Source organism: Trichosurus vulpecula, chromosome 6 (assembly GCF_011100635.1).
Source record: "Trichosurus vulpecula isolate mTriVul1 chromosome 6, mTriVul1.pri, whole genome shotgun sequence".
NCBI lineage: Eukaryota > Metazoa > Chordata > Mammalia > Diprotodontia > Phalangeridae > Trichosurus > Trichosurus vulpecula.
This window is the reverse complement of record NC_050578.1, coordinates 215,752,571-215,767,758: the sequence shown is the minus strand read 5'-3', so window position 1 is coordinate 215,767,758 and position 15,188 is coordinate 215,752,571. Positions and strand designations below refer to the sequence as shown.

Sequence of the window (15,188 nt, the reverse complement as noted above, 5' to 3'; positions counted from 1 at the left end):
AAGGGTTTCTCTTTTCAGTAGGGGAAAGAGGAGGGAGAGCGGGGAGGGAAAGAAAACAAATGCTTATTAATTGGAAAAATAAAATAAAATTTAACTAACAAAGCTTGTGCTCTGATGGCATAGACTTCAAAAACCCAGAGTCACTGCCACCCCATGATGAGGCACCAGAGTAGGACCCTACTAAACTCCAAACCTGCCTTCTCCATTTTCCTCCTTCCTTTGCTGACACTACATCTTCCTAGGAACCAGGCTTAGGGTCTTGGTGTTATCTTTGACTTTTCCTTCTCTTTCACTTTCAGTATTTAGTTATTTTCCAAATCACTTCTGTCAATTCCACCTGAACAGAATCTCTTGCGTTTGTCTCCTCTCCAAACACAGAGCTGCCACCTTTCTTCAGGCTGTCACTGCCTCTTCCTTGGACTACTTTAAAAGTTTCCTGACTGGTCTTCCTGCCCCCAGCCTCACCCCTCCCTAATCTATCCTTCACATAGCAAGCTCCTGAAGTAATTTCTCTATAGCAGGAGAGGTAGATATTTGTGTAATGGACTAAGAAATGGCTACAGAGTCAGGGAGGCCTGGCTTTAAGCCTCGTCTCCACGATGTTAGCTGTGTGACCTTGATCATATCACTAAGCTCTCAGTGTCTGAAGCAATCTCTAAGACAAGTATAGGGCAGCTGCTGCTTTGCACTCATAAAGGGAGTTTTTTGTATTTGTGAAACCACAGGTCTGTCAATGCAATCCACACATTTGATTATGTCATCTGTCCATTAAAAACTTCTAATGGCTCCCTATTGCTGACAGGGAAAAATGCAAACTCCTTAGCCTAGTATTTAAAGTCCTTCACAATCTAGCCTCAACTTACCTGTCTAATCACATTCTGCTTTGTATTATAGTCATCTGTGTACAAATTTTGCTTTGACACAGAAAACAAGCCCCACCAAACTCACTACTCAGCAACTCTTTACTCTTGTGCTTGTTCTTCAAAGTTTCTTTTCAGCTTTGGTTATTTCATCAGGAATGCTGAGAAGTCCTCTGTTTCATTAAAGATTCCCCCTCCCCCCACCCCGGAGGATTATACTCAGTTATGCTAGGTTGTAAGTCTATATCCTTTGCCTTCTGAGACATCAAAATCCAAGCTCTCTATTCCTTTCTAGTGATGTGCTAAACTGTGTGCGATCCTGACTGTGGCTCCTCAGTACTTAAAATTCTTTCTTTCTGGTTGCTTGCAACATTTTTTCTTTGACCTGGAACATCTGGATTTTGTTTGTAACATTTTGAGGAGTTTTCATCTTGGGGTTTCTTTCATAAGGTGATAAATGGATTCTTTTCTATTTCTGTTTTGCCTTTTGGTTCTAAGAGATCTGGGTAGTTTTCTTTCATGGTTTCTTGCAATATGATTATTAAGCTCTTTTTTTTTGGTTTTCAGGTATCTTTCAGGTAGAACAAATATCCTTCCTCAATCTATTTCTCAGGCCAGTTGTTTTTCCTATGAGACACCTGACTTTCTTCTATTTTTGTCAGTCTTTTGACTTGATTTTAATATTTCTTGTTTCATGGAGTCCTTAACTTCTGGCCCTTAATAATTTTAAGGAGTTTGTTTCTTAGGTAAAACTTTGTACCTTTTTTCCAAGCTGTTAATTTTCTTTCCAATTCTTTCCCCATAGCTCTCATTTCTTTTGCATTTTTTTCCTTCTAGCGCTCTCATTTGATTTTTTAGAATAACTCAAAAAAACCTCTTGCTTCACCTCTTCCAGGAATTCTAGTTGAACCTGTATCCAAGCTATGTTTTTCTTTGAGGATTTGTTTGTTGATGTTTTGGAATCATTCTTTTCTTCTAGGTTTGTGTCTTGAGTGTCCCTGTCACTATAATATCTTTTTGTAGTGGGATTCTTTTTTTGTTTATTCATTCTTTCAATCTGCTTCCCAACTTTGGACTTGATGCTAGGGCCAGGTTCTGTGTACTTTCTGGAGAGAATATCTGGATTGGTCATCCTACTGCTTTCTTGAGGGTATTGAGTATATAATGCTACTCCAGAATCTCAAGGACAGGTCAGGCTGGGAACCTAAAAGTTTACAATGCTCCCAAAGTGATCTAATCCAGGACAAAGTCTGATTGATGACACCCTTGACTGAGTTCTGCAAGTTCCTGATGTGGGCTTGCTCTTGGTTGGAGTTCCAATAGACTACTGTTGGAATCAGCCACTGTCAGCCAGCTGGAAAGCTCTGCTGGTTCAAAGTAACACAACTGCAAAGCTGCCTTTTGGTCTGAGCTCCCTACCCTGGTTAATCAGATGCAGGCTTCAGACCAGACTGGAAGTTGGAACTGAGACTCCTGTTCTGCTTTGTTCCCAGGGTAGGACTTACACAGCTACTGCTTGTTTCTAAGCTTGCTCCCAGCTCAGAACATAGTATAGGTCTCCTCATCCTAGACTGTTACCCCTAGGCACAGGTCTCTTCTCAGTCTACCCTGGATCTGTGACCTGGAACTGAGTAGTGAGCATTGGAGTTGTCAGTCAGCACCTGGTCCTGCACTGTGTACAAATTTGGCCCCTCTATATAGCTCTGGAACCTCTTCTTGCCCTGGTGCACAGCTTTGTCCTTCTTTCAGGCCCTGTGCAGCTGTTTTTGACTAGACCCAGATAGACCACAGATGACAATATTGCCTTATGCTCATTAAGGCTTGAAAAATGACTCATTGTGACTTTTTCTTGGATTTTTCAATAAGGACTAAATCTGGTGCCTTTTCTAGATCTTTTTTTTGTACCTTGATTGTTTTATTATTTAATATTTTTTAGTTTTCAACATTGATTTCCACAAGATTTTGAGTTACAACTTTTCTCCCCATTTCTACCCTCCCCCACCCCAAAATGGCATATATTCTGATTGCCCCTTTCCCCAGTCTGCCCTCCCTTCTGTCACCCCACTCCCCGCCCATCCCTTTTCTCCTGACTTTCTTGTAGGGCAAGATAGATTTCTAAACCCCACTGCTCTTATATCTTATTTCCCAGTTAAATGTAAAAACAATTTTTTTTGAACATTTGTTTTTAGAACTTTGAGTTCTAAATTCTCTCCCTTCTTCCCTCCCCACCCACCCTCCTTGAGAAGGCAAGCAATTCAACATAGGCCACACATGTATCATTATGCAAAACACTTCCACAACAGTCATGTTGTAAAAGACCAACTATATTTCCCTCCAACTTATACTGTCCCCCTTTATTCAGTTTTCTCCCTTGACCCTGTCCTTTTCAAGAGTGTTTGCTTTTGATTACCTCCTCCCCTGATCTGCCCTCCCTTCTATAACACCCCCCCGTCTCTTATCCTCTTCCCCTCTATTTTCCTGTAGGGTAAGATACCCAACTGAGTGTATATGTTATTCTCTCCTTAAGTCAAATCTAATGAGAGCACTCGTTCCCTTTCACCTGCCCCCTCTTCTCTTCCAACAGAACTGCTTTTTCTTGCCACTTTTATGTGAGGTAATTTACCCCATTCTATCTTGCTCTTTCTCTTTCTCCCCATATATATTCCTCTCTCACCCCTTAACTGTATTTATTTATTTTTAGATATTATCCCTTCATATTCTACTCACCCTGTGCCCTTTGTCTATACGTATATGTATATTCCCTTCACCTACCCTAATACTGAGAAAGGTTTCATGAGTTACAAATATTATCTTTCCACATAGGAATGTAGACAAAACAATTTAACTTTAGTAAGTCCCTTACGATTTCTCTTTCCTGTTTACCTTTTCATGCTTCTCTTGATTCTTGTATTTGAAACTCAAATTTTCTATTCAGCTTTGGTCTTTTCATTGAGAAAGTTTGAAAGTCCTCTATTTTATTGAAAATCCATATTTTACCCCGGAGTACTATACTCAATTTTGCTGGGTAGGTGATTCTTGGTTTTAATTCTAGCTCCTTTGACCTCTGGAGTATCATATTCAACCCCTTTGATCCCTTAATGTAGAAGCTGCTAGATCTTGTGTTATTCTGATTGTGTTTCCACAATACCAAATTGTTTCTTTCCGGCTGCTTGCAGTATTTTCTCCTTGATCTGGGAGCTCTGGAATTTGAATACAATATTCCTAGGAGTTTTTTGGGAGGGATCTTTTTCAAGAGGCAATCAGTGGATTCTTTCAATTTCTATTTTGCTCTCTGGTTCTAGAATATCATGGCAGTTTTCCTTGATAATTTCTTGAAAGATGATGTCTAGGCTGTTTTTTTTGATCATGGCTTTCAGTAGTCCAATAATTTTTAAATTATCTCTCTTGGATCTATTCTCTAGGTCAATGGTTTTTCCAATAAAATATTTCACATTGTCTTCTATTTTTTCATTCTTTTGGTTCTGTTTTATAATTCTTGATTTCTCATGAAGTCACTAGCTTCTACTTGCTCCATTCTAAGTTTTAAGGTGCTATTTTCTTCAGTGGCCTTTTGGACCTCCTTTTCCATTTGGCTAATTCTGCCTTTTAAGGCTTTCTTCTCCTCGTTGGCTTTTTGGAACTCCTTTGCCGTTTGGGTTAATCTATTTTTAAGGTGTTATTTTCTTCAGTATTTTTTTGGGTCTCCTTTAGCAAGTCGTTGACTTGTTTTTCATGATTTTCTTGCATCACTCTCATTTCTCTTCCCAATTTTTCCTCTACTTCTCTTACTTGCCTTTCCAAATCCTTTTTGAGCTCTTCCATGGCCTAAGACCAATTCATATTTTTCTTGGAGGCTTCTGATGTAGGCTCTTTGACTTTGTTGACTTCTTTTGGCTGTATGTTTGGATCTTCTTTGTCACCAAAAAAAGATTCTACAGTTCTTTTATGGTCCTTGTTCATGTTCCCAGCCAACTACTTTACCCTTGAGCTTTTTGTCAGGGTATGACTACCTTCAGAATAGCTAGTGCTCTGTCCCAAGCTTTAGGGGCCTTGCACTGCTGTTTTCAGAGCTACTTCTAGACAGCAAGCTCTGCCACAGCAGCACTCCTCCTCCCCCAAGAATCTCCAACCAGGACTGTAACCCAGATCCAAGCAGGGCAAAGCAAGAGAATCCTGTCTCTGTGCCAGCAAAGCAATCCCTGCACTCCCGCTTTGATCTGCTGCTTGATTCCTCCCACTAGGTGGGCCTGGGTCCAGAAGCAGCCCCAGCTGGAGCTCTGACCGGGTGAGGACAGACCGTGCACTTCTCTCACCCAGATTCAGCAGTTTTCCCACTGACCTGCTACGTTGTCTTTGGCCTTTGTGGGCTGAGAAGTCTGGTAACAGCTACAGCTCAGTGATTCATGGCCCTAAGGCCTGCTCTGCCGGATCTATTCCCAGCCTGGTCGTTCCTGGCATGGTCCATGCTGGGCTGCACTCTGCTCCTAGTACAGTGTGATAGACCCTTCCCAGTGACCATCCAGGCAGTCCTGGGCTGGAGACCTGCTTCCTTCTGTTATTTTGTGGATTCTGTAGCTCTAGAATTTGTTCAGAGCCATTTTTACAGATGTTTGGAGGGATTTGGGGGAGAACTTAAGCAAGTCCCTGTTTTCCAGCCACCATCTTGGCTCTGTCCCCCCACCCCCCACCCCGGCCTTTTCTAGATCTTTATGGAGGACTTGTTGGGCTGAATTTCTTCCTGTTACTCTTTCACCTTGGCACTACCTCTCTCAACAACTCACAAAACACAATCCTCCCAAACAATTAAATAAGATAACATAAACATGATTACTACTAATATGAAACCTACTGTACATTTTGGTAGTTTATCAGTTGTTAAGACAAAGGAGGGGTGATTCTTGTAGCTTTGATTAATGTTGTTCATTATATTTGATCTGAACATTTTTGCTGCTTATAGCTGTCAGACCCTCGACTTCTGTTCACTCCCCAAGTTTACTTTTCTGAAGCCCTTGCCTTCATTTAGTCTTCAAATGAACAATTTGGTGGTGGAGGTGATGATGAACTCTAGAAACAACTGTTAACTTGATTATGTGAGTATTTAAAAACCGTGCCTCACAGCCGTGTTGCTGGACTTTTTAATGCAAGGCACTGGAGAAGACAGTCAAGAAGGGAATAATTCCTAGTTCCTCTCTAGTGCCCAGAGTCTTATACAGAAATTCAGAATTTGGGATATGAACCAATGTGCCTGAACATATCCCAGTCTGATTTTCTGGAACAATCAACATTTAACTGGGGGAAGGGAGTGAGGATTAGGGGAGTTTCCTGATCAATTTGATGATCTCTTCAATCAATCGAATGAGAATTCACTAATGAAAACAAACTCTGCCTGGGGTCAGGAAAGAACCTCCTCTCAAGGAACATGTCTATTTCTGCCATGTTCTGTAGGAAACCTAACAGTGTCCTGGTTGCTGTTGTCTCTTGGACCAGGAAAGTCCATTCTCAAGATCTCCTCTTGGGTTGCATGAGCAAGCCATACAGCCCCTGTGTACTTTTGTCCCAGGGCAACCACTATCAGATCCTGAAAGGGCTGGAAGGAACTATTCAAGTACTATCTCCCCCAATGACTCCTGCACATAGAACACAAGTCTGCTCTGATCTCTTATTCTCTTTTATAGGCCAGCTGTTCTCATGAATGAAACCTCATCAGACTGACTGCAGAGATCATCATAGTGTTGGTGGCTCTCAGGAGAAGAGTTTGTCCTCTTGGATTTCAGCCAGCCAACCATTTTGGGAGTTCCTCAAGCCTAATCAGGATCCCATTCCTGGCACTCTCAACAAGTTGCCAATTGGTCTGTCTATATTCTGTAAGATGACTATTAGAATCTCCTTCCTGCTCTCCTTACTCCTACTTAGAGTCTCCATATAGACAACAGTACATACCCTATGACCTTATCAAATAAATTAGGAAGGTCATCAAATTGATCATGAAACTCCCCTAATCAACCCTCCTTACAAGGTGTTATTATTCCTGTCTTACAAATGAGAAAATGAGGCTATATTGGAAATGGGATTAGAAATGGGACAAATTCAGATTCATCCAGGACTCTCTCTACTATACCACACAGAATGAAAACTGGCTGGAAAGTCAAGTACATACATGGCGATGAACTGTATGTCTGTCATCTGAGGATCAGCTTAATTAAGTTCAAAGAGATTCATGATTTCAGGGTGATTAAATTTTCAACCAAAGAAAGATCATCTACTAAGTCATAAAAGAGTTGTGATATGCATCAGTGGAGGGATTTAGTGATTAGCTCTTCCTGGTCAGTCCCTGGGAATGATTAATCATTACTGATTCAACAAGGATGAGTAAGCTTTCACTGTAGCAGGTCCCTAAGACGGAAGAGAAGTGAATACTTTTGGAGGCTAACTGTATTCATTTATTAGTCATTCTCAGCAGTGAAATGATAGATCCTTCAGGTATTAAAGTTTTACAAATTGCTCCTCTGAGCAAGGGAGTGGTAAGTACTGGTATCTCTAGTTTGCAGAGGAGGAAAGTGAAATTCAGAGACGGTTACATGTTCCAGGGTCACATAGTTAGCATCAGAGCCAGGATGTGGATCCAGGCTCTAGCTTATTTAACGTGTTGCCTTTTAGGTGGAGCGAGAGTGCTATTGAATTTGCCTTTCTCTTTGGGACAAAGGTATTCTTCAGATAAGAGGTGGGGTTCATGCCCTCAGAAATGAAGGATGGCCTATTCTACACCCATCCTCCTTGAGTATGTAATTAAAAGAGGGTAAGTCTTACCAGTAAATCCTTGGTAACAATCCTTCCTGTTCCAACAATGACAAACAAGCTTCCTCTGTGAGAGGGCCTCGGGGGAGAAGAGACACAAATACTTTCTGAGGCTAAGGGTATTCATTTGTTAAAACTGGCCTAGTTTTAGCTGTGGGCAGAGGGACTCCATGAATGGACACATTTGTGTGAAAAAACGAGGCACTGGTTGTATAGCATTGAAGCTGCTGGTTGGGCAGAGAAACGTGGGTTTAACTGGTAGAGGTGCAGCCAAATGAGTCACCTGGCTCCTCCAGTAATGGTTTCACTGACACCTAAATGAATTTTTTTTTAACAACCCAATCTAAGCGAGACACGAACTCTCCAGGAACTCAAATCCTTTTCTAGAGAGGCACTGTCATTTCTTGACACTGACACCTCCCACCCCAAATCCCACCCAAACAGTACATTCCATTCATGATACAAGGGAACAATTGTATTAAGACTCAGAGTTTAGAAATAACTAACATTCATGAAATCCGTAATACACAGAAAACAGACACATAGAAGGAGATTTCTGAGACACCCTCAAATTCCAGACGATCAACCACATGAAAAGAACATGTAGCTTGTAACAGCAGGACCAGTGCCAACAGTTACTATGTCTTGGAGGCAATAGTTACTACGCTTTTTCTTAACCATCAATAAGAGTAGAGTCTGTCGAATCTGTTCTTTTCCTGGCCTCCCTCCTCTCTCCGGCAAAGTATCCCTGTACCTGGGCAGGTCATGAAGCATAGTTAATCTTTACTTAGTACTTAGCTCAATAAATACATATTGATTGATTAACTGTTAACCTTGTTTGGGGTGAGGGAAACACATGGGCAATTGGATTTGGTCATTTGGACACCCCTGGGGGCTGGAATGTTCTCCTACAGTCAGATGGAGTGTGGGCACTTGGCACCAGTCTCATACCTTGAGGCCTGGATTCTGGAGTATTGACAGTTTAGTGACACATTTTATTCCAGGCCTCTTCAACAACCCCTTCAGTTGCACTTCACAGAAAAGCCCAACAAAGGGTAGAGCTCCCAGGGGAGCACTAAATTACTGTGCCTACTAGAGCTAGATGGTTGAAGAGCCTGAGTTTTTCACTTGTTTCTGGTTCTCCCATTGCACCCCAAGCCTGAGGCACATTAGCCAAAGACAACAGTACAAGTACTGTGTTTCTAGAGCACTTGCAAAACTAGGTTCCAAGATGTATTATTATATGTTACCTTTATTCTTCATAGTATAGGTCTCCATTGACATCCTCTTCTAGTGCCATGTTGTGGTGGCGGGGGGGTTAACCCGGGGCTCCCAAAGGCAATGCCAACAGAGGCAAGCTCTGGCAGGTTCTATCATATTGGAAAGAGGTGAGGCCTGTCTGTCATTTAAGGGACAGCCTAGCCAAGTCCTGGAAGGGTCATTGTCAGAAGGTTGGCCACATTTTGGTCACAGAAATTCAAAAAACTTTACTGAGGTGTGATGGGGTCCTGCAGAAGAAGCTCACATGTCAAAGAAGTCATAGATACTTGAAATATTGAAATAAATAACAAAAAAGGAATTGTTTCTCTTTCTTGGAGTGAGGAAAACTCACTGCAAAAAATACAGAGTGTATGACCTGACTCTATTCAGACAGTTTATGAGCAGGTCACCCAGGGAAAAGAAGAATTTTCTATCATGAAAGCCTTGAATAAAAGAATCAATATCCTTCTAATGGGCTTTGGCTAAATGACTTCCCGAGTCCGGGATTCAGAAACCTATCCAGAGGAAGGCTGTTTCAGTTATGTCCAACTCTCCATAACCCCATTTGGGGTTTTCTTGGCAAAGATAGTGAAGTGGTTTGCCATCTCCTTCTCCAGCTCATTTTACAGATGAGGAAACTGAGGCAAACAGGACTAAGTGACTTGCCCAGGGTCACACAGCTATTAAGTATCTGAGGCTGGATTTGAATCAGGAAGAGGAGTTTTTGTGACTCTAGGCCCCGTGCTCTATCCACTGCTCCACCTAGCTACCTTAGAGAAACTGTCAGTTTGTATTTTTGTTAACGATACCCATCGAGCCCACCTTACAGGACTGTTGAAAAAATAAAATGATACGCGTAAAGCACTCGATTAAACTAAAAGAGTTATGTGTCAACTACTATTACTATTGTTATTTGGTTCTCCTCTAGTTCTGTGGAGTTCAGGGAGAAATGGTCCAGAGACAGATTTCAACAAGGCCTCTGTGTTTAGTGATCTCCAGACTATTGCACGAATGGTTAGAATGACTGCTTTTTTCAATCAAATGAGAACAATGGCACGTTAGCTCATTCTCTGCAAGCTTCCTGAGCGCATCCCCGGGACAACTCCAAGAGGGGCAAGGAAGACGGGGATGATATAGGCTTGATGTTCTTCCCACCTAAGTCTCTATATTTTAAAAGTTTTTCATCCCCTGTAGCTTGGAGATCATGAGTATTCTGTATGGCAGCAGTTTCAAAAACACTGTTCTTGCTTTTTTGTGGATAAAGGCTATTCTCGGGAGATTGTGATTTGCCTGTCCAGCAGTTTATTTGCTGCATTCTCGAGGACATTCTGAGGCCTGTATTTGTAGTAAAGGAATTTGTCATCTGTTAGTTTATGAAAGGGAGTGAACTTCTAATGTATAATTATATGGTCACTAGGTCATATCTTATTAGTTACTTTATAAGTGCTGAATTTTTGCAGGCTGCAGTGACATGTTTTTAATAGTTTATTTTTTTTTCAGTGAACAAGCATTTAAAAAATTAATCTATCCCTCCTATCCTTCTCACCTTTAGTAAAACAAAACAAAACAAAATCAAAATAAAATCTACTATACAGTCACATAGTCTGGCAAAACAGATTCCCACATTAGCTATGTTTGAAAATGCATGATAATAGTAACAGCTAGCATTTACAAAATGCTTGAAGGTTTATGAAGTACTTTACCAGTATCATCCTTACAATACCTTTAGGAAATAGATGCTATAATTATCCCCGTTTTGCAGATGAGGAAACTGAGGCAGACAGCGGTTAAGTGACTTGCCCAGGGTCACACAGCTAGGAAGTGTCTAGGGCAGGATCTGAAGTTGGGTCTTGCTCACTCAAGGTCTTGTATTCTCACCACTGTGCCATCTAGTGGCCTCATCACTTCTCTATTGGGAGGTGAGTGGTGTGTTTCGTCTTCATTCTTTTGGCTGCCTGGTGTATTATTACATCGAATGGAGTTAAAGTCTTTCAAAATCACTTTGCTTTTCAGTGTTGTCACTGTACAGATTATTCTACTTTTTATGCTCAGTCCCTTTACATTGGTTCACAGAAGTCTATCCACTTTCCTCTGAAAATGTCCGTTTCATAATTTCTTATGGCACAATAACATTCCATTACATTCACACACCACAACTTCTTTAGCAATTCCCTTAGAGATCACTCCCTTAGTTTCCAGTTCTTGGTTATTACAGAAAGAGTGTGGGTAGTAGTAGGTTACACAGTTTCTGTTTCCTTGCATAAATTTCACTGATTAATAAGTGGCCTCCTTAAGGATAACCTTCTTGCAACTTCTGGTGGCAATCTCCTGGTCTCGAATAGCTAGGACAGACCCCTTTGCTGACACTTCTTTGTCCTTTGTTACTGGTTGAATTCAGAGGAGCGCTGTTCGTGAAGGGCCTTTGGATTCCACTCTTGGATCTTGCCATTTCATACACTCCATTCAGAAGGTAACCAATTTCAGTTACATTTTGTTTTTGGTTTCTTTTTTTTTTTTTTTGCAGGGGGGAAGGCAGGGCAATTGGGGTTAAGTGACTTGTTCAAGGTCACATGACTAGTAAAGGTGTCAAGTGTCTGAGGCCGAATTTGAACTCAGGTCCTCCTGACTCCAGGGCCAGTGCTCTACTCACTGCACCACCTAGCTGCCCCTTTCAGTTACATTTGACAAATATAGCCTTGTGTACCTACTGTCAACCTTTATCACTGCTCCATGAAGTAGCATCTGTTTGTTCCAGATGCATTTCTCTAAATTTTTTAACCTGGGAAGGTTATTCTTATAATCATCATTACTACTATTGTTATTACAGGGAAAGTTGCTAAATGTGAGGAATTCTCATTGATCAATGAGGTGACTGACTATGGATCTGCTTGGTTAGGCTTTTCAGGCTTTGTGAGGTCCCCGGGCTTGACATCATTTACAGCACAGCGCTCTACACCCTCTCTCTAGCGGATGCCTCTTACACACACACACACACACACACACACACACACACACACACACACACACACACACACACTATGCTAGTGGCAAACATCTTATGGGAGCATATAGCTCCTTGTTTGTGCCTCAATCGGCAAGTTCATAATCAGAGGGTTTGTGAACAAAATTATCTCAGCCATGTGTCTTTCAAAGAACCTTAAAAGATTTTAACATGCCTGAGAGACCTTACTGGGGAAAAGCCCATAAGGTGACATTTTGTGGAGTGAATCATATACGTTTTTATAGTCAACAAATAAGCACAGTGCAATGCTATATTCTTTGGACATTTTGGTCAATGTGTGACTATGAAGACAAGGTTTACTGTTGAGTGTCATTTTCAAAAATATGTTTATTTTCTGCTCAGATACATTTGTTATGTATATATATCATGTTTAAAAAGATTTTGTATCTAGGGAAAACAGGTTTAAGGGTCAGTAACTATGTTTAAAATTAATTATTCCAGTAATTATTATTAATTATATAATATATTATACACAGAATATATATTATAATATAGAATATACAGTATATTCTATATTATATACATTATATATTATATAATATAATTATATTATTAATCCAGTAATCATTATTAAAATAATTTCTTTGTTCCTTTTTTTGTTAACAAGATTTTCAGTGTTTGGTACCTTTCCCACTTTCTTTGATAGATCCATCAATGTGCTCACAATCATGCTGCCTACAGTGCATAGCTCCTCCACGTGTTGCTGGTCTGGCCCAATCTCTGTTTCTACTGTTTTAAGAAACACATGGGAGGTTGCAATGCTGGAGTCCAACTGTGGTGGCTCCACATTAATGATGAAGTGATTGGTTATAATAACCCTGCCTCATCTGTTCTTTGTCCAAGTTCTATCCTTAAACACTCTCAGAATGACCTGGCTTAACTGAGTCTCTTGACAAGCTTTCTATCAGTTTGTTTTTCCTTCCATTGCTTAATGCTATTTTATGAGATGGGCAGTAGCCCATAATTCTCTACCATCCTCCTACCTAAGCTTCTGTGTTTGTATTCTGAATTACTTTTGCCCTTGTCTTCTGAAATCAAGTGCTTTGTCACGGAAACAGCTTCTAAGCAGTCTGGTGAAACCTATGGACCACTTCTCAGAATAATGTTTTTAAATACATAAAATAAAATACGCAGGATTGCAAAGGATACAAATTACATTGGAATGAAACCATAACCTTTTCCTGTCCAAGTCCATGGGCTCACTATTTTCTACCCACAGAACCAGAGGGTCTGGGCACCCTGTTTTAGTTGTTTACACAAGCTAACATTCCTTAGGAAATGGCGATTGTGTGAATGTCTGCTCTTTTATTTGGTGTCAATAGCTCGCATGAGCAAGTTGCTGCTGATTTAATTGTGTACTGTATCTTCTCACTTTCATTCTTTCTTCAGTTTGGCACTGATTTTGATCTTTGCCCTGACAAGCTGATGGTTTCACTGTACACAGAAAGCTGATTCAAGAAATAATTTCCACATCAGTAGCCAGCTGTTTCTTGTCTCTTAAGATATAACTGATGTCATTTTTGTGATGTTATTTGGTGTTTGCCATATCTAGTGCTATCTTTCAGAAGAATTTATTCACGATATATAGGTGTCAGGTTTTGGTACAGTATATAAACTGTTGGCCTCTCTTTTCCTACTCTTGAGCTATATTTTCAACATTCTTTTTGCCCCCTTCCCTTATGTACACATTTGTTTTTTAAGTTAGTTGCATTAAAAGCACATATTAATTTAATTGGGAAGGTCTCAATAAGTTCTTTGTAGAATTTCTATACCTCTTCATCCTCTCCAACAGATGTCAGCACATAAGCTCCGATCATCTTCATGGAGAATTTTTTTTAACCAATACTCATTTGTATATAATGAGCTCATTTTATGCTCCTCATAAGCACTGTAACACAATGACCAGGCATCCCATGAAATGGTATTTCTTATTGCCTTTGGACAGACAAGTAAACTAACTCCATCAATTCCTTCCTTTATTTGCTTCTCCTTGGAAGACCAATATGCCATGCTACCATTTAACAGCACCTTCTCCGTATCTTCTGCTTTCATTTACGGCTGCTCATTGGTCAAAGGATGAGGCCCTTACATTGGGAGTACCAACAGTTAAACTAATGTTTAAAGACAATCTAAAAATGTGGTTCTAAATCCCTTCTGCCTCTCTTTATATAATTCTGCTACTGTCGTTGCGTAACTAGACCTTTTGCATTTTAATTTGTGTCATGCTTTGTGATCGCCAGAGAAGTCAATCCCAAGTGGAAAGACTAGTGGTGAGGAACCCTTTTCATAGTTAGTTAGGCTGGTCCTCAGAAAACAAACTGTTTGTAACTGAGATTGTACTTGAAACCTTTCCGGCTCAGTAGAAACTACTGCTATCATCACCTTTAAGAGCCCAGAGTCATCTCCAGATTACAATGGAGCATCGGAGTGGCATTTTGTGCAGGAACCTAGCTTGTGTTGCTCTCCAACTGGTTCACTTTCCTCACTGTTTAGTGGGAACACGTTGCCTTCTTTTCCTAAGCCTTAGGTGCTCTGACTTCCTGTCTGTGGCACAACTGGAACCCAGCTCAGGCAAAGGTCCTCTGAGGAGGTTTCTCCTGGTTCTACTCACCATGAAAGGAAGGATGCACTCATGTTGACTCTGAACCACATACATGCTGAACAGGGGCATTCGGCTAGGGCCTTCCAGGCTGCAGGCTAGAGAGAAAAAATTCTGCAGAGCCTCACAGAGATTGGAGCAGACCCTGGCCCACAAGGGGCATGCAGCATCTACAATGAGGAGGCGGGGAGGCTGCTGCCATGCATGCGTTGGGCTGAGGGGTCCTTGGCTAGCAACACGTCCTCGATGCATGGTGACCAGACCAGAGGTGGAACTCAGGTTGTTTTCTGAAGTCCTCTTTGCCTGTAGGGAAGGAAAGAGAAATCTCTAGTCTCCAGAAAATAATAAAATCAGAACAGTAACTAACATTTAGTTACTAACATTTAGTTACCAATGCTCACCATGTTCTAGCACTGTGTTAAGTGCTTTACAGTCATCATCTCACAATGACCCTGGGAGGGAAGTACTATTATCATCCTCATTTTTAACTGATGGGGAAACTGAGGCAGATTTTTTAAATGACTTGCCCAGTCAAGTAAGTATCTGAGGTGAGATTCTTGATTCCAAGCTCAGCACTGTATCCACTTCATCACCTAGTTAATCCCTGAACACAGAAATATTGGTAGCATGCACAGATCTAGAGGCCCAGACT

At 40.9% G+C, this 15,188-nt stretch overlaps 1 protein-coding gene across 1 annotated transcript in view; it reads right to left on the bottom strand.

Annotated features, from left to right (window-relative positions):
• Positions 1-14,788, bottom strand: part of LOC118853958 (meiosis 1 associated protein) — a 104,205-nt gene extending 89,417 nt beyond the window's left edge. The window contains 1 exon segment of the mRNA XM_036764215.1: positions 14,549-14,788. Coding sequence (XP_036620110.1) covers positions 14,549-14,788 — 240 coding nt within the window.
• Between the last annotated feature and the right edge of the window lie 400 nt (positions 14,789-15,188).